Source organism: Pipistrellus hanaki, assembly GCF_964339955.1.
Source record: "Pipistrellus hanaki genome assembly, chromosome: 19".
NCBI classification, from domain to species: Eukaryota; Metazoa; Chordata; class Mammalia; order Chiroptera; family Vespertilionidae; genus Pipistrellus; species Pipistrellus hanaki.
Window position 1 is genome coordinate 10423877 of NC_140521.1, and position 24602 is coordinate 10448478.

At 46.9% G+C, this 24602-nt stretch overlaps 1 protein-coding gene and 1 long non-coding RNA gene across 2 annotated transcripts in view; one reads left to right on the plus strand and one right to left on the minus strand.

Moving 5' to 3' along the window:
- LOC311613728 overlaps positions 1-24602 on the plus strand; it is a 151761-nt gene that overhangs the window by 103619 nt on the left and 23540 nt on the right. The window lies entirely within an intron of this gene.
- LOC311613959 (uncharacterized protein) lies at positions 1535-23286 on the minus strand (the record flags this gene model as incomplete). The annotated part of the gene is made up of 5 exons (XM_084868452.1): positions 1535-2483; positions 8350-8360; positions 10415-11345; positions 12059-12145; positions 22346-23286. The coding sequence occupies 5 exons, from the start codon at positions 23284-23286 to the stop codon at positions 1535-1537; spliced, it is 2919 nt and encodes a 972-aa protein (XP_084724578.1).

Sequence of the window (24602 nt, forward strand, 5' to 3'; positions counted from 1 at the left end):
TTCTTTCTTTTTTTAAAAATATATTTTATTGATTTTTTACAGAGAGGAAGAGAGAGGGATAGAGAATTAGAAACATCGATGAGAGAGAATCATCGATCAGCTGCCTCCTGCACACCCCCTACTGGGGATGTGCCCGCAACCAATGCACATGCCCTTGACCGGAATCGAACCCGGGACCTTTCAGTCCCCAAGCCGACGCTCTATCCATTGAGCGAAACCGGTCTCGGCATCAGAGTGGTTTTCGGCACTCGAATTCTGGATCCTTCCAAGTCTTCCCGCAAGTTGAGAGTGTAATATAACTTTTCTTTCTTCTTGATTCATTCATAGTTAACTGTAACCCTCTCCACCCCTCTCTCTCTGCCATAAAGTCTAAAGTTACTTTAAAGGATAGAAGAATTTCCCCAAACCCTCCCGAATGCGCACATACCTCCAGGGCAGAAGAGCGGTATCCGTTAGCATAACTATTAGAGGTAGTAGTTGACATAACCTCTATTAACAGTAGACTACCTCTATTAACAGTAGGTCACCTCTGTTAACAGAATAGAGGTAGCCGTTAACATAACCATAACAGGACACTGGGGCGCCTCCTTTTTCCTTCTTTTGCTTTCAGCCTTGGCATCCAGAGCCCAAGGAACTGACCCAGTTACAAGACCGCCTACCCTTTGGTTACTATTCCAAGGCCGAAGAGTTCTGAAACTTGGAAATGAAATATTTTAGTTTTGATTTAACTTTCCATTTCAGACTATGTGAAGAACTCTTGGGTGTGAAGCCTGCTCTTGCATGTACATTTATGCATAGGAAAGAGACGATTTATGATCTTCCTAGCCAACCAATCTTTCTGGGGCCTGGAAGACTATCTTATCTGTGGCCCAAGGTATCTACCTTTGGTCTTTGCTAAAGCTACTCCTATGGAAAAAAACCAACCAACCAAACAAACAAACAAAAAAACCCTCACTCTCTTGGACCCTCATACCACCATTTGCTCATCTCCCAGCCAGACATGTCACTTGCAAGAACCCATTTAACCTACTAAGAAAAGGATGGAACGTGTGGGGGCCTCATCTTATTCATCTCTTGGGCCTACTATAGAGTCAAGTAAATTATAACCACTTCATCAATGCTAAATTTCATATAATGGGCCAGTGTAAGTAGTACAAAAATAGTACAATCCCCAAGAAGAGTATAAGCAAGATGCATTCAATTTTTCAAAGTGGGGAGAAGACCCTCTAGAGAAACAAGATGAAAATCTGCCTAATCCCTAACCGATTTGGCTCATTGGATAGAGCGTTGGTCTATCCAATTCCAGATTCAATTCCGGGCAAGGGCACGTACCTTGGTTAGGGGCACATCCCTAGTAGGAGGTGTGCAGGAGGCAGCTGGTCGATGTTTCTAACTCTCTATCCCTCTCCCTTCCGCTCTGTAAAAAAAAAAAAAATAAATAACATATATATTAAAAAAGAAAAGAAAATCTCCCACCTGCAGATAAAAAGATACTATGATGCGTCTCAGTAATTCATCGGGACAAACAGAACCATCAGAAAAGCGCTCTTTTCAGGGTTTTGCCCAGGGCAAGTTTAACATCCTTATTCCTCAGACTGTAGATCAAAGGGTTCAGCATGGGAACCACGTTGGTGTAGAAGACGGAAGCGTACTTGCTCCGGCCCGCAGATCCGGGAAACGAGGTGGTTAAGTAGGTGAACGCCCCGGACCCAAAAAACAGAGCCACGGCGGTGAGGTGGGAGCCACAGGTGCCGAAGGCCTTGGACCGCCCCTCGGCAGAAGGGATGCGGAGGATGTTGGAGAGGATCAGCGCGTAGGAGATGACGATGCTGACGCTGGAGGTCGCGATGACCATCCCGACGACAACAGAAAACACCAGCTCGTTGGGGTGGGGGCTGGTGCAGGAGAGCTGCAGGAGGGGGAGGACCTCACACAGGTAATGGTCGATGACGTTGGAGCCACAGAAGGTCAGTCTCAGCATGTTCCCGGTGTGGGCCATGGCCCCGGCAAACCCGACCCCGTAGGAACCAGCCATCAGCAGAGCGCAGGCCTGGGGGGCCATGGTGACCGGGTACCGCAGGGGCCTGCAGATGGCCACATAGTGGTCATAGGCCATGCACACCAGCACGTAGCACTCAGAATTGACCAGGAAGCAGAAGAAAAACAGCTGGGCCATGCATCGCGCGTAAGAGATGATGTTTTCCGACAAGAAGTCGTGCAGCATCTTGGGAGTAAAGACGCAAGAATAGCAGAGGTCGATCCAAGACAAGTTGAAGAGGAAAAAGTACATCGGCGTGTGCAGGCTGGAATGCAGGCCGATGACGGTGAGCAAGCCCACGTTGCCCACCACGGTGCACACATAGAGCCCCAAGAACAGGAAGAAGAGGGGGACACGGACCTCGGTTTGTCCCGAGAACCCCCCAAAGACAAAGGCAGTCACCGAGGAGCTGTTCTTCAGAACCATTCTCTTCTGGGTAAGCTGTCTGTGGAGACAAGGGGCACAATACAACAGATTGAGGACAGGCATACGCATGGGTGATGGAAGAGACGAGACCATGTGGGGACGCCCTCCCTTGTGCCTCTCTCCTTGTGACGGTGGAACCAGCTCAGAATGGTTCTGTTCTGGTTGACGAGGTGCTCGGTGGCTTTTTAGAGACAACGGACGAAAACCACGACTCCTGTAGGGAAGGCAGGCTCAGAGGAAAGACCTTTGGCCCCAGCTGCACCTGGAACCAAAATCTTGCACGTCCTGCCGAAACCAGTTTGGCTCAGTGGATAGAGCGTCGGCCTGAGGACTGAGGGGTCCCAGGTTCGATTCCGGTCAGGGGCATGTGCCTTGGTTGCGGGCACATCCCCAGTGGGGAGTGTGCAGGAGGCGGCTGATCGATGTTTCTCTCTCGTCGATGTTTCTGACTCTCTCTCCCTCTCTCTTCTTCTCTGTAAAAAAAAATCAATAAAAATATATTTTAAAAAAAAATCTTGCACGTTCCTCTCCCCGGCCCCACCCAAAAGGACCAGGACATAACCGGGACTTGAACACCAGGACTTGAACACCAAGGCTCTGTTGTCCGGGAGGATCTGGTGTTGACATCCCTTTACCAAAAATGGCCGAGTTCCAATGAACACTGTCCCTCCAGCACTTCTGCACACTTGTTCCCCTCAGCCCTTAAAAATCCTTAACCTAGTCCAGCAAGCAAATGGATTGGAGGCACCCTTAGGTCCCCCACCTTCTTGGTTGGCACCTTTCCGATCAATAAACCTTTACTTCAAAGCCTGATGTTCTGAGTTTGGGCCTTTTGAAGCATCGGGCCCTTGGACTTTGGGCGGGTAACGCTCTCTCACTTACGCCCCCAACGTGGCTATTTACAGCGTGCCTGTGACTATATCAGCTGCCCCAGGCTGATCATGAAGCTAGGCTAGAGATTCTTAGCATGGGCAGCAAGAATTCGGTTCCCGCCCCAGATGGTTTGGCTCAGTGGATAGAGCATAGGCGTGTAGGCTGAAGGGTCCCTGGGTTCGACACATGCCCGGGTTTGCGGGTTTGATCACCAGTAGGGGACGTGCAGAAGGCAGCTGACCAATGATGCTCTCTAATCACTGATGCTTCCATATCTCTCTCTCCCTCTCCCTTCCTTTCTAAAATCAATAAAAAAAAACATTTTTTTAATAAAAAGAATTCTGTTCGCCCTTGAGAGATGAGGAGATTGAATACCTGACTTGGCTGCCCAAGGACTCTCAGAAAGACATCCCCAAGAGCCAGGCGTACAACCCAAAGCCCACCACTGTAGGATATACTGAGAGCTCTTATGTCTCCTACTCTCTGCCTCCCTCTCCCAGCCAGATGTGGGGTCCTCTGTCCCCAGCTCACCTTCCTCCTAGAAGCCTCTTCGCTCCATCAAAGTCCATGTTGGAGCAGGGGAAGGATCAGGACATCCTAGACCTGTTGGCTGTGGGTTGACAAGAAGCTCCTCTGGGAAGATGGGATTCAGACATTCTCCTTCCTTCCTCCTGGCTCCCTCAGTGCTGGGCCCGTGGCTTCTCTTTCTCTGTGAGCCCGGAGGAGAAGATGATGTCCGTGCCTAAAGCCGACAGCTCCAGGTATGGTCTCTTCTGATGCCCCTGGTGCTGAGGATCAGAGCTTCTAGAAACCCGGTCTGCAGGAGCTCTAGAATAGACCAATAGTTGTGTGTGCGGATCTTCTCAGCTGGTCCACGTCTCCTTCAGGAGAAAAGAAATAGAACCCTCCGCGTCACCAGAACCCCGGCTACATATCAGGAAGAGCTTTGTGCTGCGGGATGGCCTCGGGAACCTCATTAGGCACCATCGCCCCTGGGAATTTCTCAGATGGTTCCTGCAGGGAAGGCTTGGTGCTCTTTGTTTATGGCTGGGATTACGGTGCTCACACAGCATCTTGGGACTCCGGTGTTGGCGTTCACACTTCCCTTTTACTTCAGGGACTTCCTGTGGAAGGTGGGGGGGGGGCCCTCCCTTTTCCTCTCCTTCATTCATTCTAATACGTAATCTTTTTTAAAATGCATTTTATTGATTTTTATTTTTATTTATTTATTTATTTATTTATTTATTTTTACAGAGAGGAATAGAGTCAGAAACATGGATGGGAGAGAAACATCCACCAGCCGCCTCCTGCACACTCTCCTCTGGGTATGCGCCCACAACCAAGGTGCATGCCCTTGACAGGAATCGAACCCAGGATCCCCGAATCCGAAGGCTGATGCTCTATCCACTGAGCCAAACCGGTCAGCGCACTAATACTTAATTTCGACTTTAAGGAAGAGTGGTCCCAGACTTACGTTAGCTACCATTCCCAAGTTTTTGAAGGGAGTTTTGAGGATAATAACAAAACAACAACAAAAAAAGAGTGAGATCAGAGTTGCAGGTGCTCCAGAGAGAGTATCTCAGATGACGTGTTCCTAACCCCATGAGCTGCTCAGAACAGGGGAGACACCACCACCACAAAGACCACCTGCACAGGCCTTTGCTCTGTCCGATAAGATCAAAATGTTCCATGAATATAACACATTATACATGTAATAAAAAAATTCCTCTCTAAAGAATGCAATTTAAATCCAGATGTCAAAGAATGTTTTCCAGGTAAGTATACAAAGGTCATGAGCCCTTAATGGAAACCACTTAAGAAACACAAATTGGGCCACTGCGAATGAGAATTACCATGAAAGACGAACCACACGCTACAGAAACAGACCTGCAAATTTGCTAGGCTTATCAGGGTTGGAATACAAATAAAAGCACTTAATCTGATCAAAGGAAAAAAGGCAGGCTTTAAAAAAAAACAAATGTAACTTTTAGAATTGAAAACATGGTAGTTTAAAACTCTGTGAATGTGTTAAGCAGCCTATTAGACACGGGTGAAGAGAAAATAAGTAAACCGGAAGGTAGATCTAAGGAAATTACCCAGAAGCCAGCATCAGCTGAAGGGGGTGGGGAGGAAAGAGTGTGTAACTTAGAAATATAATTTAAGAAATATAATTTTAAAAATATAGAAATGGAGACGTTCCAACAGATATAAAAAGAGCATTTACCATATTCTGGGCCCTCTGCTTTGCTTTAAGAATAAAGCAACAAACCCTGACCAGTTTGGCTCAGTGGATAGAGCGTCATTCTGCGGACTGAAGGGTCCCAGGTTCGATTCCGGTCAAGGGCATGTATCTTGGTTGCAGGCACATCCCCAGTAGGAAGTGTGCAGGAGGCAGCTGATTGATATTTCTCTCTCGTTGATGTTTCTAACTCTCAATCCCTTCCTCTCTGTAAAAAAAAAAAAAATCAATAAAATATATTTAAAATAAGAGAACAAAGCAACAATCAAAACCATTATACTCTTGCCTTTTCAAATATATGATCCAGATGGAGAAACCTAGAATAAACAGATACTTATACATAACTCATTAGGAATACAATACACATGCTAGCAAGAAGTTCTGGGAGGGCCTTGACACCATTTAACCGGGGTGTCCTACTGAGTCAGGAAACTCAGGGAAAGCCCTCTGAGGAAGTGAAATTCAGGTTTAAAACTGAAATGTAAGAAGGGGTACAAAGCCGAAACCAGTTTGGCTCAGCAGTAGAGCGTTGGTCTACGGACTGAAAGGTCCCGGGTTCGATTCCGGTCAAGGGCATGTAAATTGGTTGCGGGCACATTCCCAGTGAGGGGTGTGCAAGAGGCAGCTGGTCGATGTTTCTTTCTCATCGACGTTTCTAACTCTCTATCTCTCTCCCTTCCTCTCTGTAAAAAATCAATAAAATATATTTTAAAAAAAGAAGAGAAAAGAAAAAGAAGGGGTACAAAGAGCTGCTTGCCCATGACTGTCCAGCACTGCACCTCCTTGTGTTTAGGGAGGAATACACATCCCTGGGAATGTACTCTGTGTGAGCCCTGGGTGGAGCCGGAGCCAGGCTCAGGCCCGCTTCTGTGAAATCTCTCCAGAGAACACAAGACCTGGACTCAGCCAGTCCTGTTCCTGGCAGGACCAACGTGTGGGGCAAGTGATGCGAGTGTCCCTCTCCCTCCCCCACGTCCAGTGTGGTTCAGGGTTCGGGTTCAGGGTTCGGGTTCTGGAGGAGGCTGCACACCAATGAAAGAGACTAGACAAGAAAATATTTTTTTAAAATATATTTTATTGATTTTTTTTTTTACAGAGAGGAAGGGAGAGGGATAGAGAGCCAGAAACATCGATGAGAGAGAATCATCGATCAGCTGCCTCCTGCACACCCCCACCGGGGATGTGCCCGCAACCAAGGTACATGCCCTCAACCGGAATCGAACTTGGGACCCTTCAGTCTGCAGACCGACACTCTATCCACTGAGCCAAACTGGCTTGGGCTAGACAAGAAAATACGAATTTGGGAATTGGGGGCCAGGTGGGAGCCCAGGAGAGGACTATGCTTTGCTCTGGCCTTGCGATTCCTTTTATTCAGGCTTGGGATCCACCTATAGCCCTCAGGCAGGCGATTTCAATAACAGCTCGATGATAGCCCAACAGCAAGGATTTACAAGGATGTACGTGAGACTGAAAGGCGGAAGTGGCTTCAGCCACCATGGTCTCGACTCAACAGTTGGGCGCAAGGCTCTGACCCTTATCAGAGCCCCAAGGTTGACCAGCCTTCCAGACTCCTTGTCCACCTCTTCCTGCCCGTGAAGGCGATGGGCAGCTTCCAACCAAGTGACCCAAAGAAACAGGAACATCTCATGTTGGCAAAGACAAAGACAAAGACAACCTACCGATGGATGGCACATGCTGGCGCGGGTGGTGCCAGCAGGAGTGGGCAGCACGGACTGACCAGATGGCTGTGTGGTGTGACTTGGCTGCAATTCCAGCCCCTGGCCTCCTCTCCATCCTTCCTGGCTCTGAGAGCTGGCTCCCCAGCTTGTTCTGAGAGCCTATGAACTGAGAGTGCCATTTCTTGCCAATTAACACTCTTATTTTTGGTCCCAAGTTAACCAGGACCTTCTCCTGCTGTTTGCAGTGAGCAAGCCTGGATGGTATGATGGGGCTGGAGACGAAGAAGGCTGTGGGCAGGGAGTGGAGCCGGGCAACCTTCTCACGTCCCTCAGATGAAGGCAGACACACCTGTCAAAATCACCTTCTGAAAGGGGTGTGACAAACTCTCCCTAACCGGTGTGGCTCAGTGGATAGAGCGTTGGCCTACGGACTGAGGGGTGCCAGGTTTGATTCCAGTCAAGGGCATGTACCTTGGTTGCGGGCACATCCCCAGTAGGGGATGTGCAGGAGGCAGCTAACCGATGTTTCTCTCTCATCGATGTTTCTAACTCTCTATCCTCCTCCCTTCCTCTCTCTCTAAAAAAAAAATCAATAAAAATATATTAAAAAAACACAAAACTCTCCCTCAAAGTTTTGCTTTATTTTAAATGATCTTTCCCCTTCCAAGGACATGTTGTTCCGATGGGGCTTGGAGGATAAAATAGACGCAGATGTTAAATCTCAGAGACAATTGTTCATACTCCTGCACAACTGTTTTTAAAAAACAACATTCAATTCTTTGATGACTCCTCTTTGCTTTAATAAGCTAAATTACCCTGGTTAGCAGAACAAATAATAAGTTTCTATGCTGGGTAAACAGAAATGCATTTAATGACTCATCTGGCTAGCTTTTTAAATGCAACGTAGGCTATACCAATAATAATAATGATGTTGAACATTTAAGGAACTAATGGCACAATAATTGTTAAAAAGGTTTTTAATTTGTTTTTAGAGAGAGAGGAAGGGAGAGGGGGAGAGGAACATTGATGTGAGATCAGAACATCCATTGGCTGCCTCCTACATGCCCCCAACCATCTAAAAATATGCAACTCACAAGCAATTGGGCTGGGCACGGGGGAAGAGACAGGAGGGCCAGAAAAGTGGAGTAAAAGGAGATGTTTCTCTCTTTGGAAATAACTATAAATGAACATGCACTACTCAGTCAGCATCTATATGGAATGGACTGTAGGAATAATCTGATGGCGCATAATCATTTCCATAGAATCGGGCATGAGCGCAGAAGGAGAAAATGATTGTCTCAAGTTCAAACAATAAGTTTGTGGAAATGTCGGTAGCAGGAGGCAGAGGACCTGGCAGGGATGGGGAGAAAACTAACTGAGCACTTACCATTTCATTGTCGTAGTAATTCTTTAAAAAAAAAAAAAAGTTAAAGATAAAGGCGATGATGCTCAAAGACATCGAGTAACTTGGCAGAGGAAGAGCTGACAGTCCATATCTGATTCTACCCTCCAGCTCCCAAGTCCTTGCTCTTTCTGTGTCTACATTCGTCTCCTTTCCCCACCACACTCACCGCATTCAGTGCTGCCCACCGATTCTGTGTCGCCTAAAGCCCTCTCGTTTCACTCTCATTCTATTTTTTAAAAAATATATCCCTATTGATTTCAGAGGGAAAGGGAGAGGGAGAGAAACATCACTGTTGAGAGAGAATCATTGACAGGCTGCCTTCTGCACACCCCACACTGGGGATTGAGCCTGCAACCGAGGCATGTGCCCTAGACCGGAATCGAACCTGGGACCCTTCAGTCTGCAGGCCGATACTCAATCCACCGAGCCAAACCAGCGAGGGCCACTCTCATCCTTTTGAATTCATGTTTGCTAGGACTGATTGTGTGGAAGTCATTCCCAAATCCTGTCCTTCATAACCTTGGCATGTATTATGCTAAGTGAAACAAAGCAGTCAGAGAAAGATAAATATCACATGGTCTCACTCATTTATGGAATATAACGAACAACATAAACTGATGAACAAGAATAGATCCAGAGACATAACCTTGGCGTGCAGAAGGCCGTCCTCCCAGCACTGCCAAATCCCATCAGGTCCAAGTGCCCGGAGCCGCGCACAGCAGTCTCAGAAGGTGCCATGAGTGACACTTGGTGAGTCCTGGCACCCCTCCCCCGCACACCCTGCAGGATCCTTCCAGAATGCGTCAGGTCATTTAGCCAAGACCATCTCCACCAAATCCTGAGCCTCCTACTTCCTTGCAAAAATGTGATATTTAAAATTAGCCCTTGACTAATTTCTGTAGACAGGACTAGATTTCAGCATCATCGCAGAGGAGCTCATGTTTGAAATGAGACTGCCCGGGGCTGAGGGAGAATGAAAGGGAGCCATAGCATGTGACCTTAGAAATCAAGAGCCTGGGTCCGAGGCCCAGGTCTGCTGGTGAGGAACGGAGTGATGGTAGGGAAGGTGCCCAGGCCGGTGTCTCTTCCCAGAAACGTGAGAGATCGGAATGAAAAGATTCTCCAGGTCTGCGAAATGTATCCTATGGCCTTAAGGATATTTAAGAATTAAAGAGTGTTTAAAATGGGAAGGGTAGCTCGGCTGGTGTGGTTCAGTGGTTGACTATTAACCTACGAACCAGGAGGTCACGGTTTGACTCCGGGTCAGGGCACATGCCCTGGTTGTGGGCTCGATCCCCAGCGTGGGGCGTGCAGGAGGCAGCCGATCAATGATTCTCTCTCATCATTGATGTTTCTCTCTCTCCCTCTTTCTCTCTCTCTCTCTCTCCCCCCCCTTCCTCTCTGAAATCAATTAAAATTTTTATTTATCTTTTTATTTTTACTGATGCAAAATATTTATTCCAAGTTAGTTATTTTATGCAGTCGTTTCCCCCTCAAGACCTGGGATAACCACGCCTTTTAAATCTGTAAATAATGTTATCAACATAATCTTAACCTTTGAAATCTCACACACACAAAATATACATTTTAAAAAAACAAAAACAAAAACAAAATGGGAAGGCTAACCTTGATTGAGAAAGAGTTGAAACGCCTCCCATGTAACGAAGGAAACCTGGATCCCTTATGGAAGGAAAACAGTCCCTTGCCTGCAGTCCCTATTGCCCCTTTGTCAGGAGAAAGGGTTATTTATTTACTTTTTTTGTTATGCTCCAGGTTTTTTTCAGGGCCGCTTTGACGTCCTTGTTCCTCAGGCTGTAGATCAAGGGGTTGAGCATGGGCACCACGGTGGTGTAGAAGAGGGAGGACACCTTCCCCTGGCTCAGAGGCAAAAGGGAAGACGGCTTGAGGTACACGAAGGCCCCCGACCCGAAGAAGAGAGAGACCGCCGTGAGGTGGGAGCTGCAGGTGCTGAAGGCCTTGGACCTGCCCCGGGAGGACCGGATGCAGAGGATGCTGGTGAGGATGAGCGCGTATGAGACGAAGATGGTGAGGGCGGGCACCCCGATGCCGATGCCCACCACCACGTACACCACCAGCACGTTCACGCGGGTGCTGGTGCAGGAGAGCTCCAGGAGCAGGAGGATGTCGCACATGTAGTGGTCCACCAGGCTGCGGGCGCAGAAGGTCAGCCTGGCCATGCAGGCGGTGTGGGCCGCGGCCCCGGCCAGCCCCATGGCGTAGACGCCGCACGCGAGGCCCAGGCAGACCCGGGGGGACACGGTGGCGGCGTAGGCCAGCGGGTCGCAGATGGCCACGTAGCGGTCGTAGGCCATGGCGGACAGGACGAAGGACTCCGAGACCACGAAGAAGAGGAAGAAGAAGAGCTGCGTCATGCACCCCGCGTAGGAGATGGCGTTCCTGTCCCAGACGAAGCCGGCCAGCATTTTGGGGGTGATGGCGGTGGAGTAGCAGAAGTCGATGAGGGACAGGTGGTAGAGGAAGAAGTACATCGGGGTGTGCAGGGGGGCGCTCAGCCCGATCAGGGCCAGCAGGCCCAGGTTCCCCGCCGCCGTGACCACGTAGGAGCCCAGGAACAGGAGGAAGAGGGGCGCCTGCAGGCCTGGCTGGTGGGTCAGGCCTGCGAGGACAAACTCCGTCACAGAGGAATTCCCAGCCACCATCCTCCTTCAGGGCGTGCTGTGGGACAAAGGAGGAGCCGCTCAGAGAGGGAGAGGGGGGGGAGAGGGAGAGAGAGAGAGAGGGAGGGAGAGGAAGAGAGAGAGAGAGAGTGAAAGAGGGAGAGGGAGGGAGGGAGGGAGAGAGGGAGGGAGGGAGGGAGAGGGAGGGAGGGAGAGAGAGAGAGAGGGAGAGGGAGGGAGAGAGAGAGAGAGGGAGAGGGAGGGAGAGAGAGAGAGAGAGTGGGAGAGAGAGAAAGAGAGCAGGAGAGAGAGAGAGAGGAGGGGCTGCTGCCCTCCCAGTCACCTCCCCGGTCCTGAGAACTCGACCCGCTCAGACAGACACACTGAACCTCAACAGAAAGGCTTTCTGGGGGCCGGGGGCCTGTTCTCCCAACATCCTGGATCTGCCTCTGGAGGGGTGCCTGCCTCCACAGTGAGAATACCCAGGATGCAGGGGGGAGCCCCCAGGTCTTTCCTTTGGTCCATTTATATTCTGTCCTTCCAACTCTGGTTTCTGCCAGAGTTGGTCAACCCTGTGCTCAGTCTCTGGGGTGAATCCTCTCGGGGTCAGAGCCAGTCGCCAGTCCCGCTGGCTGGAGCGGTCCCTCACGGTCAAGCTAGACGGTGGAAAGGCGAGGCGGCCTTTCTGACCTTCCTTCAGGCCGTTACCCCCTGAGGTGGGCGACTTCGGAAAAGTTCATCCCAGGTTGAGTCACTCACCCTTCAGCCAGCAGCTCAGCGGCGCACCTTTCCCTCAGCTGTTCAGACAGGTAACAGCCGGTCTCAGTGCTAACCCGGATGAAGGTCCTGCAAAAGAAAAGAGCCACATGCTCACCTGACAAGCTCAGGGGAGGCCTGCGTGGCCCTCTTGCAAACTCAGAGACCTAAAATAACCACGAAAGATGGTTTGAAAATTAAATATCGAACTACAAACAGGTTATAGTGGGTAGTCATTGTCCTAGACTGATATTTCACCTGACGAAGATCAACTTAGATCTTCTTTCCTGAGCCCATCCAGCCTTCCCGCCTCTAAGATAACAAATCTGTGTGATGTCTGGGTAATTTGTAACTTCCTTTTTACCCGGGACCCCTCAGGGTACAACAAATGGCCTCGAGACATTCCCTCATTGTTATGGTTATCAAGTTAATTGTCAACTGTTGATTACGTATCCTGTATCCGTCTCTGTAAAAGAAGCTCATGTCCATCACTTCACCTTTTACCCCATCCCAGAGGTTTTACCGCTTCGCTCTGTCCCACCTCCCTAATCTATCACCAATGAATTCCATGTAACCCACCTAAGTCCCTTTCCTCTGATTGCAACGTAGAAATATAGAAACGTAACCCGCCATTCTCTGGAGCATTATCTCAATCGGTTGAAGTTCTGCTTCCTGGCACATGTGGACAGTTTGGCTCAAAATTCTTTACAGGTTTCAATGGTTTAATCGTTAACAGTCCTAACAGCACCCCGTTAGCTTCTGTCCTGCTTGGGCTGACTTAGAATTCCTTCTGAGCTAAAGGAGCTAAAGAGCTGTTTGAGGCTTTGCCCTGAGGCTTTTTCCAGCTTGGGGAGGAGAGGGAAAGGGAAGGAGCCCGCATTCTCACCTGTGCTCAGTGCCAGCTTCGGAAAAGTTCCGAAAGCAAAAAGTTCCGAAAGCAAAAAGTTTTTTTTGCTCAGTGCCAGCTGGGGACTGGGGACCTGAGAGAGCAGTTTTCTTCTGGGCTTAGAGATCTGGGGACCTGATTAGAAGCCGGAAGCCAGAGGTTCCCCTGGGATCACAGCCCCTGGAAACTAACTTTCAAAAGGAGGACTTTTTGCGGAGCCCCTTGGTAATACCCTGTTTTCCCGAAAATAAGACAGTATCTTATATTAATTTTTGCTCCCAAAGATGCGCTAGGTCTTATTTTCAGGGGATGTCTTATTTTTTCCATGAAGAAGAATACGGTACACATTGATTGTTAAATGAAAATAAAGGAAATGTATTACCTGTATACGGTACGGTAGTACGGTAGTTGTCAACACAAACCAGACAAACTGTGAATCATACAGTATCAAAAATTTACTCATTTATTCAGTGACAATCATGTCATCATCTTCTGGAACATCATCAAAACAATCCAATTCCTGAATTTCCTGGTGAATTTCTTGTGACTCCATTTCTTTCAGACTCAGTGGACCAAATCTCTCATGTTTAGCAATAGCATTCTGAGACAGAGCCTGGGGGGGGGGGGGGCTTATTTTCGGGGGATGCCTTATATTTCACTCAGAAGGAAACCTGTAAGTAGGACTTATTTTCGGAGGATGTTTTATTTTCAGGGAAACACGGTATCTGAGCGGGGTTTTACAAACATTATTTGTTCAATGAACATCTGCTCGGTAAAATGCAAAACGCGGTGCAAGAATAGCCAGCTCTTGCTCGTTGCACACTTATGTGTTCCCAGCACGCCTCCTGTCCTCACACTTAGATACTGCCTCAGCGTGCCGGGATCAATACCATTCTAATGTAATACTTCATTTTAACCCCCTCCCCCTCAGTGCTGCTTGCCTGGGTTTTATCACTGCCATTTTAGAGGTGTAATTTAACAGATATGAAGCTAAATTCCAAATCAGGCATTCTTTCTTTCTTTTTTAAAAAAAATATATTTTATTGATTTTTTTACAGAGAGGAAGAGAGAGGGACAGAGAGCCAGAAACATGGATGAGAGAGAATCACCGATCAGCCGCCTCCTGCACACCCCCTGCCGGGGATGTGCCCGCAACCAATGTACATGCCCCTGACCAGAATTGAACCCGGGACCCTTTAGTCCACAGGCCGACGCTCTATCCACTGAGCCAAACTGGTTTCGGCCAAATCGGGCCTTCTTAATAACGGCATTTAATGTCTCCCTGTGAGAAAGAATAGAATAGAACGTTGCCTTCAAGGCTCTGACATTCTCTTGGGAAAGATGAGAGAACACATAGAACTAAATATGAAAAAAAAAAAAAAAGTGTGAGATCTAGAAAGGGTAAAAATAAATGCTATGTGAGTTCAAGGAGTGCACTGTCTGCACCGCGTACATTTCAGTGAATCCCAGGACTTGCCCGATTAGAAGAACAATCCCCATTCGTTAAGAACGGTTTCCCCCCAAACGGCTAAGTTTTTGGGATTCTCCTCCACGGGCCCCGCCCTCTAACCTCCCAGGACTCTCAGGGGCTCCTCAGGGTGGTGGACTTGTAGCTTGATGTCCTTCATCCCGCTGGGCCCAGCAACATTTGTTTCTCTGTCTTGCTTGCTTTGATCTGTTTCTAACTCCCCCTCTCCCACGGCGGCATATCCCTCTGTATCCCAGCCTTTCCATCTTGCTTGAGCTCAGTATAGCTACATCGCAGTTTGGGGGCTTCGAGAAAAGGATTGCTAAGAGCTAGGTCATGCTGAGCAGGGCCAGAGGGAGGCTACTGTCAGGTGGGAGAGGAGCGCCGATAGAAGTTAGAGTTGCTCTGAAGTCATATCTTTTTTTTTTTTTTAATTTAATATATTTAATTGATTTCACACAGAGAGGAATTGAGAGGGACAGAGAGTTAGAAACGTCGATGAGAGAGAAACACCGACCAGCTGCCTCTTGCACTGCGGCCCCCCCCCCCCCACTGGGGATGTGCCTGCAACCAAGGTACATGCCCTTGAACGGACTCGAACCCAGGACCCTTCAGTCCGCAGGCCGACGCTCTATCCACTGAGCCAAACCGGTCCCAGCTCTTTTTTTTTTTTTTTAAATAAATTTTTATTGCTCAGATTATTACAATTGTTTCTCCTCCCCCAGCCCCCTATAGCTCCCTTCCACCCGGTTCCTGCCTCACCCTCTGCCCTTACCTTCCCCCACCCTCTCGCCATTGTCCTCATCCATAGATGTACAATTTTATTTTTTATTATTTTTTAAAAATATATTTTATTGATTTTTTACAGAGAGGAAGGAAGAGAGAAACATGGACCAGCTGCCCACAACCAACGTACATGCCCCTGACCGGAATTGAACCTGGGACCTTTCAGTTCGCAGACCGACGCTCTACCACTGAGCCAAACCAGTTTCGGTGATAGGGGTACGATTTTAATCCAGTCTCTTCCTGCACCCTCCACACCCCTTTCCCCCTGATAATTATCAATCCACTCCCTTTCTTTGCCCCTAATTCTATTATATTCACCAGTTTATTCTGTTCCTCAGATTTTTAATTCACTTGATTTTTAGATTCACTTGTTGATATATATGTATTTGTTGATCATAATTTTATCCTCCTCCTCCTCCTCCTTCTTTTTCTTCTTCTTCTTCTTCCTCTTCTTCTTCTTCTTCTTCTTCTTCTTCTTCTTCTTCTTCTTCTTCTTCTTCTTCTTCTTCTTCTTCTTGTTCTGTCTTTTAGTTGTTGTTTTGAAATTGTTGTGCGAGGCGGCAGCTTAGGTGCTTACCTAGGCCACCATCTTGGTTTCTCCTCTGAAGTCATATCTTTTCTTCAGAACTGTATATAAGGCCAGTATGCTTCATCCACAGTCAGGTTCATGGCCCTTGACTAGTTACCTTGTCCCTACTTCCTGTCCCACCGCCAACGCCCTATTTTTTTAAATAGCCACACTCTTCCATACCACCAAGGACAAACTACAAAGTCAGGAGAGGTTTCCTTGACTGTCTCCAAATCTCCTCTTCCTGTACCCATTTCTACTCTCAGTCAACGTTCCTCCTCCCCAAATACTCAGAGTCCTGAACCCTGCTCTGCCTGTGACTCTCCAATAAATCCCGCTCTCAGGAAAAATATCTCACAAATTCATCAGCACAGTCTCGCAAAGACTTGCCGAGGATCAGACACATTCCAGATGCTCTTCCATTCCTTGAAAAAGTGATAAAGAAGACAACATCTCTAACCCGCAAATAGATCTCTCCTGATGGAGTTTCACACTGCACCCAGCTGATGAGTCAGGATGGGAGCGCTGAGCCATCATGAACGGGGTTGATAATCGAAGCCGTGTTGGCAGTGGCCTGCGCCACACGTGGCGAGATAATGACAACCCCTGTATCTACCCTGGGCGTGTGCTGTATGTGAGCGTGATGGGTGACACTTGCATGAACCCAGTGCTTGCTGGTCCCCCACACGGGGATCCTGCTTGGTCACTGCTCACCGGCAACAGGCCCAAAGCAGAAATCTGACCCTGAGAAATCTGCCATGGCCATGGTGATACCAATGCACCCCAACCCCTGCCGCCCAGTCACAAGGAAAGAAGTCATGACGACAGACCCACAGTAACCCCCTAGGAGAAGGGCTCCCTGAGGCGCAGAGAGCAAAGAAGGCTCAAGCTTCAAGACAAGTTGACTTTTCTCTCTGAAGCTTTAGAGGATCCTTGTTTGGATGACAGAACCACCGAGCAAAGTTCCTCTGGGTTTATGTCACTTCAGAGCCCGTTGCCATGGGAACCGCATCTCCAAATCCTCTCCGCTGGGATTTTTTCACTCGAGTCATGTTCCCTAAAGAGCAGCCGAAGCCCAAGCAGGAAGCAGTGTGGGAAGCTCTATTCTTAACTGCGCTCCTTCAGCTACAGAACTGCCCTCTTCGAAAAGTTGAATCTCTATATAGTGCTTCTCTGTTACTTATTTCCATCTCTTAAAAAAATGATGGTTTATTTATGTCATTGCACGTGCAATGCATGGACACGCAACACCATGTCTCCCCTACACAAGCGTGAACCCTCAGACTTCGAGTGGCCCAAGGTTGGCCTCAAGGGCATCGACCCGCGCTCACACCAGCTGGCCAAACACAAGTTAGAGCTTCGTGAGAACAGGCACAGATGTCGCCAAGGAGGAAAGATGGCCGCTGGGATGTCTTCCTTTGCAGTGGCCTCACTGAGCTCCGGGGAAAGCGTGCATTAGGAGTTACGTGGTTCTGCATTATATTGAATCTCAATTGACTTTCAATAAACATTTTCTACTCCTTACCATACAAATCTGTACATAAATGATCTATGTATTTAACATGGAATCCTAGAATTAGAAGGAATCTTGGAGGTCTACATTGGGGGGTAAGGAACATGTGGTGAAACCTATGCAACGAGTACTTTGCTGGTAGGTTTATGTAAATTACATGTATTATGTGTGTGTTTTTTTTAAAAAAAATATTTGTATTGATTTCAGAGAGAGATAGAAATATCAATGATGAGAGAAAATCATTGATCAGCTGCCTCCTGTACACACCCTACTAGGGATGGAGCTCACAACCCAGGCATGTTCCCTAACTGGAGTTGAACCGTGACTTCCTTGTTCATAGGTCGACGCTCAACCACTGAGCCACACCAGCTGGGCTTCCATGTCTCTTTTTATCCACTTGGTCAAATCCCGCCTTTGGTTTTTCACCTACCGTTTGGGGATTTGAAGTTCTCCAGCCCCAGCTATATTAAAAGTGAGTATGAGGCAAGATCGTAGGTTGAAAAACTGTTTGACTTACACGCCTAATATGACACACCTAATACTGAACACAATGACACATGTGCAAACTGTTTATAGTACTTCCTAAGCTCAATAGAAAGAAATACAAATACGGTTCAATGAAAGCCCACCTTTGAAACCAGATAAATTCAGGGACACGTTTGCTTTTTATCTAATACTAAGGACTTCACCAGAGGTTTCCGATAAATAGCTACGTGGCAAACCCATTTCCAGGAGGTAAACAAATAATGTAGGGTTCCCCATACATGGTTTTACTGCAAAGATTTTTAAAAAAATGTATTTTATTGACTTTTTACAGAGAGGAAGAGAGAGGGATAGAGAGTTAGAAACATCGATGAGAGAGAAACATCGATCAGCTGCTTCCTGCACACCCCCTACTAGGGATGTGCCCGCACCAAGGTACATGCCCTTGACTGGAATCGAACCTGGGACCATTCAGTCTGCAGGCCGACGCTCTATCCACTGAGCCAAACCAGTTTCGGCCTACTACAAAGATTTTGGACGCCTGCAACATGCTAATGTTGACAGAAAACTGACAGTTGGCTAGAGGATATCTCTTTTGACTGTGACCTGCAGGGTGAAAAGATTTGGAGGCCAAGGCCAGTCACCCGGTGTCAGAGAAAGCTGGACACCTCCCCATGTCAGGAGCTGCCCAGAGCTCAGATTCATCAGAGCCCACAGTTTGGGGCTTTGAAAACAGGAATCCATTTCTAAGTGACATTTATCTAAGGCGTGTACATGCTATAAAAAGCACATTGCATTAACACCAGCAATACAAAATATGTGATTTCCAGGCATGTTCAGGGAATACCATGTTCTAAGTTTGTGCTGGAGGGAGAAAATGCCAGGAGGTGGTCTTACTTGAAGGCAATTTGATGGAAGGTAGGGTTATCCTAGACCAGTGGTCAGCAAACAGCGGCTCGAGAGCCACACGCAGCTCTTTGGTCCCATGAGTGTGGTCTTCCACAAAATACCACTGCCTGGGTGAGTCTGTTTTGAAGAAGTGGCGTTAGAAGAGATTTAAGTTTTAAAAATGTGGCTCTCAAGAGAAATTTCAATCGCTGTGCTGTTGATATTTGGCTCTGTTGACTAATGAGTTTGCCGACCACTGTCCTAGGCAAAAGTGGGGATGTCTTCATTGACTTAAAAAAATTAATCCTAAAACTGCAGATTCACTAATCTTATTTAAAAAAATAAATAAATAAATAAAGCAAAGAAGTTCCTTACTGGACAAAGATGTCTCAGAAATCGTAACAGCAGGACGGTGAAGGCTCTGCTATTTTTTCACATCTCTGTTGGTCAGGGAAGCCACAAACCCTCTGGAACATGTTTTTATTTGGTCCTTTTCAAAGCTTTCTCTAGGGCTAAAGACTAGTTTTCATCCCGAAGTCATGCTGCAGTGGAAGTAACCAGGTTTAGGAGTCTACACATCTGGCTGTGGGACCTTGGGAAAGTAAACATTTTTTCAACCAGGTTTTCCTCTCTGCAAACAGGAGTATCCAACCTCCATCTGCCTCTAGATGGAGGGCGTAACACCCACCTGCTGCCTCCTGCACGCCCCCTACTGGGGATCACATTTCAAGTGCTCGATACCATCATAAGACACAGAACACAGTACACCTGCCTCCCTCTTCCCTGCCCACACTTGAAGTGCCTCACATTTCCAACCTCCCCTTTCTCATCCCCTCAGCCCATGTAAATTCCCAGAGTAGTTCCATTCCTTCCTATGGTTTACCCATTCCCTATTGATGTGTTAGTTGTGCATTAAGTACCTTCAGTATTCCACTGCTGAAGAGACTCACACTTCCAACCTTTTATAGTCACAAGGAAAGGCTAAAGCAACGGCTGGAGGGAGTGTGCAAAGGGAGTCCTCCTCAGGCCCAGGCTTCCTCGTCCTCCTGTCTCCAGGTCTGTTTCTTGGCGGGGGAAACAAATCCAAAATCTGCTCTGCTTCCCATGGGCTGGTTTCACTGGCATCCTCCACCCATGTGACCGGCATGAACTGGGGACACCCCCAGGCTCCACTGAAACCAGTTCCATTATTATCAAGTTATTATTTTTTATATGTTTTATTGAGTTTTTTTACAGAGAGGAAGGGAGACGGATAGAGAGTTAGAAACATCAATGAGAGAGAAACATCAATGAGAGAGAAACATCAATCAGCTGCCTCCCACACACCCCCTACTGGGGATGTGCCCACAACTAACGTACGTGCCTTTGACCAGAATCAAACTTGGGACCCTTGAGTCTGCAGGCAAATGTGCTATCCACTGAGCGAAACTACTTAGGGCTATTTTCAATTTATTATAACTCAATTATTAAATAACCATGCCAAACTCAAAGGCTAACGCGGCCAAATAAACACGGTTTACATTTATGTGGGCCACAAAAAAACAAAAGCTTCCATTTTCATAGAAACATACGTTTATTTCAACAGAGATGCCGAATACAAAGAACTGAAATAAATAACTGTTCACATAAAATAATAGAACATTTTAATAAAAATTAATATTTTTTTCTTGAACATTACTTATCAGACACTGAATAACTGCACGAATTAATAAGCAGAACACAAAGGAACCCATTTTTCTTGTTCTCCGAAAGCAAAATATTTTCTGTTGTGCACACCACACAAGTCAGTCCCGCTTCATCGAAGGTCGTCCGGAAGGATGTCCAGTCTAATTAGCATATTGCACTTTTTTATTATTAGAGACTAGAGGTCCATTGCACAAAGATTCGTGCAATAGGCCTTCCTTCCCATGGCTGCAGGCACTGGCTTTCCTCCAGCACATGGGACCCAGGCCTTTGCTCTGGCCACCACCTTCCATCTCCACTCAGGCTGGAGCCTTCTATTTACTCTAGCTGGAGCTTTTAGTGTTTACTCTAGCTGAGAGGGAAGCCCAGGTCTCGATCGCCAGAGTGGAGCTGGTGTCGGCAGCCAGGGGAAGGAAGGTCTACTCTTTTTTTTTTTTTTTTTTTTAAATATATTTTATTGATTTTTTTACAGAGAGGAAGGTAGAGGGATAGAGAGTTAGAAACATTGATGAGAGACATCGATCAGCTGCCTCCTGCACACCCCCTACTGGGGATGTGCCAGCAACCAAGGTACACGCCCTTGACCAGAATCGAACCTGGGACCTTTCACTCTGCAGGCCAGTGCTCTATGCACTGAACCAAACCGGTTTCAGCAAGGTCTTGCACGAATTTCATGCATCAGACCTCTAGTTCTCTAAATAATTCTCTAAAAATAATCATCTTGGACCACAACCAAGATAACCCTTAAATGAGACTCTAAACCAGTGATTCCCAAAGTGGTCTATATCGACCCCCAGGGGTCTATGACAACCTGCAAGGGGTCTACATCAGCGAAAAAAAAATTTGGGGGTCCATGAAATGAAAATGGGGGTCCACGATAGTGGATCTCAACATACACTGATAGTACCTATTTACTTACATCATATTATCTTATAATATAAAAATATATAAATTATTTATAAAATTACCTATGAAGTAAAAAATTTATTATATATGTTTATAAAATTGTGTAAGTTGTAGGATAAAAACCTGCACATAATGATATACCAGTATCATCTTGTTACAAGCATACGCGCAGTAAATATTCTTGCCAACTTTTGTCTCAAAGCTTCGCGAACTTGCACCGACTTGTTCAATTCGTCACTCTATAAATATGAATGTGAGAAAAATACGTTCATTCGTTTCCTGAATCTTGAATAGGAAAGTGCTGAGAAAATATTTAAAAAAATATAAACTGGTAGTTTATCATACAAATTATAGTGAATCAGTGTTATTTTGTTTGAGAATGCCGGAGAAAAGTAGGTACATTATTTTTTATTAAATTTTAACACTAAACTTCACTACAGTTAGAAATTTACAAAAAAATCAATATCAGGTAAGTAGGGGGTCTACCCAAAACCGAAAAACATGGCAAGGGGTCTACGGCACAAACAAGTTTGGGAACCTCTGCTCTAAACTCTGTCTCAGCCTTGATATGACACCTCTGCCAAGCATCTTTATACCCTATCAAACTCAATTTCTCTCCCCTGGAAGAAAGTAGCATGAGGTTACTGTTCATACATTTGTAATTTGGACGTGCTAGGTCAACTAACATGTGAAATGAAATCTTCCAAGAAAGAGATGGGGAGAGAACACGGGACAAAAGGGAAAACAAATTGGCCTGGGATTCAAGCTGGGATATCAGTTCCACCTCTGCCACCAGAAAGCTTTATATTCCCGGACAACCAACCTGCAAATACTTGACTCTCCGAAGTGTGATGCATTTTATAAAATTCTAGACTAAATGATTCTGAAGCACCATTCAATATTGGATACTCTATAATTGCAGAAACTATTTTCATAAAATAAAGAGGGAAGTTTTAGGGGATGAGAACGAGAGAGAATAAATCCATTTGGGACAGTTAACATTTCCTTTATATATAGAACTAAAAACATGAAGCTTGATTTCCTTATTGAGAGTAAAAATAGAAGTAAAATTAAAAATTCCTCTTCTGTTTTCTCAATCCCTAGTTTTTCTTTTCCAAACAGAAGTGATTCTGTCTAAGGATTTCTTCAGGGCCAATTTGACATCCTTATTCCTCAGGCTGTAGATCAGTGGGTTCAACATGGGCACCACGATGGTGTAGAATAGAGAGGACACTTTGCCCTGGTCCAGGGGCAAAACAGAAGGCGGTTTGAGGTACATGAAAGCTCCCAACCCAAAGAAAAGAGAAACTGCCATGATGTGGGAGCTGCAGGTGCTGAAGGCTTTGGACCTGCTTTCCGTGGAGCTAATGTGGAGAATGCTGGAGAGAATGAAGCCATAGGAGATAAAAATGGTAACAATAGGCAGCCCAATGCCAACCGCCACGATAAAAAAGACCACCAGCAAATTTATGTAAGAGCTGTTGCAGGCCAGCTCCAGGAATGGAATGATGTCACACATATAATGATTGATAAGGTTGTCAGCACAAAAGGTCAGAAACATTATATGTCCTACATGAGACACAGCCCCCCAAGTTCCCATCCCATAGACACCCAGCAGAAGAGACAGGCACATCTGTGGAGACATGGTGACCGTGTACAACAGCGGCTTGCAGATGGCAACATAGCGGTCATAGGCCATGGCTGAGAGGACGAAGGACTCCGAAAACACAAAGAAGCAGAAGAAGAAGAACTGAGTCACACACCCTGCATAGGAGATGATGTTCCTCTTTGAGACAAAACTCGTCAGCATCTTGGGGGTGACGGTAGTGGAGAAACTCAAATCAATGAAGGACAAGTTGAAGAGGAAGAAATACATGGGGATATGAAGGTGAGAGTTCAGCCCAATCAACGTGATCATGCCCAGGTTCCCCACCACAGTGACCAAGTAGAAACCTAGGAACAGAAAGAAGAGGGGGAGCTGGAGTCCTGGCCGGTCGGTCAAGCCCGAGAGGATAAACTCTGTCACCAAGGAGGCGTTCTCTGCAGCCATTCTCCTCTGGAAGGGTCTGGGGAGGAAAAGGAAAGGAATTGCTTAGAGAAAGAGAGGGGAAGAACCCCATTCTTGAGAACAGTATTCCAACACAGTTTTTGAACTGGAAAGAAGATGGCATTTTCTTGTACCTGTATCTCTGCCTTGAACCATGCTAGTAACTGTGGGTGAAATCTGCCTCCCAGTTAAGGGTGAATCCAACTGAGGAGAAAGTCACCAACTGAGGAGAAAGTCCACCCAGCCCCGCTGGGATGACCCTGAAGCCTGCCTCTTCCTTCCCTCTAAAGCCCTCGCTCAAGTTCTATAAGATCTTTTCTTGGGTGCTATTGAGAGGCTGAAACCAGTTGGCCCTGCTAGACCGTCCACCTGCGGTCAGTGCTCATCAGAATGGGAAGATGAGTTCGTGTTGCCTCCTCTTTAGCTGGGATAGCTGTGGAATATTGTGTGAAAATAATACTGGAGTAGTATGGTAAAGTGATTAATTAAACCCACGGAACACTGACCGCAGCATAACTATGCCAGTGGCACTGTTTTAATGCTCTGGGGCGCCCTGATTAAACCCCTCTAACAGATGAAGACACTGGGCTTACCAGGAAGCTCCTTGCACAAGTCCCAGTCCTTCTAAGTGGCTCCCGGGGTTGGAGGTTAAACTCTCTGCTCCAGGACCCACCTGGCCAGGCAGGCACTCCCCTCCTTCTGCCTGGAGTCACAGTGCTGCACTGTGCTGGCTCCTACCCATCTCTCTCCTGGAGACTCAGATGGCCCTGGTGCAAAGGAGGTGACAATTCAGAGCTCAGGCCCCTCTGCTTCTGCTTCTCTCCTTTAAAAATCAAAACCTCTAGGTATCTTTGGTTCTCCTCTGGAGCTGCAGGATACGATTCTGGCCTGGTGCCTTCTGTCCAGCTTCTAGGGATGAGGCAGCTCCTTGGCTTAACTGCGTTTTATCCAAGATAAGACTGAGCGTCTTATTCTGGAGCAGAGCCCGCAGTGACCTAGTTACAGAGGCTCCCTCCGGATCACTGCTCCCTACGGAAGAAGGAGTGTTTTTTAGGCCCTTAATAATGCTTGGTGGGGCTTTTAATGGCCTAACCTGTCATTCAGGTTACATCTTTCCAAGTACAATTAAGAGCAGAGCTCTGTGGTCAAAATAATTCTTGTGCTTGATTGAGCACTTACTATATACTGTGTGTCTGACCTGGCACCCTCATCCAAAGGACCCAAAGCAACGCACAGATAATTTTACTGTGTTTCTTCCTCACAACAGCCATATTTGTTAGGCCTATCAATCTCCCCTTTAAAAGTGAGGGGCACACATA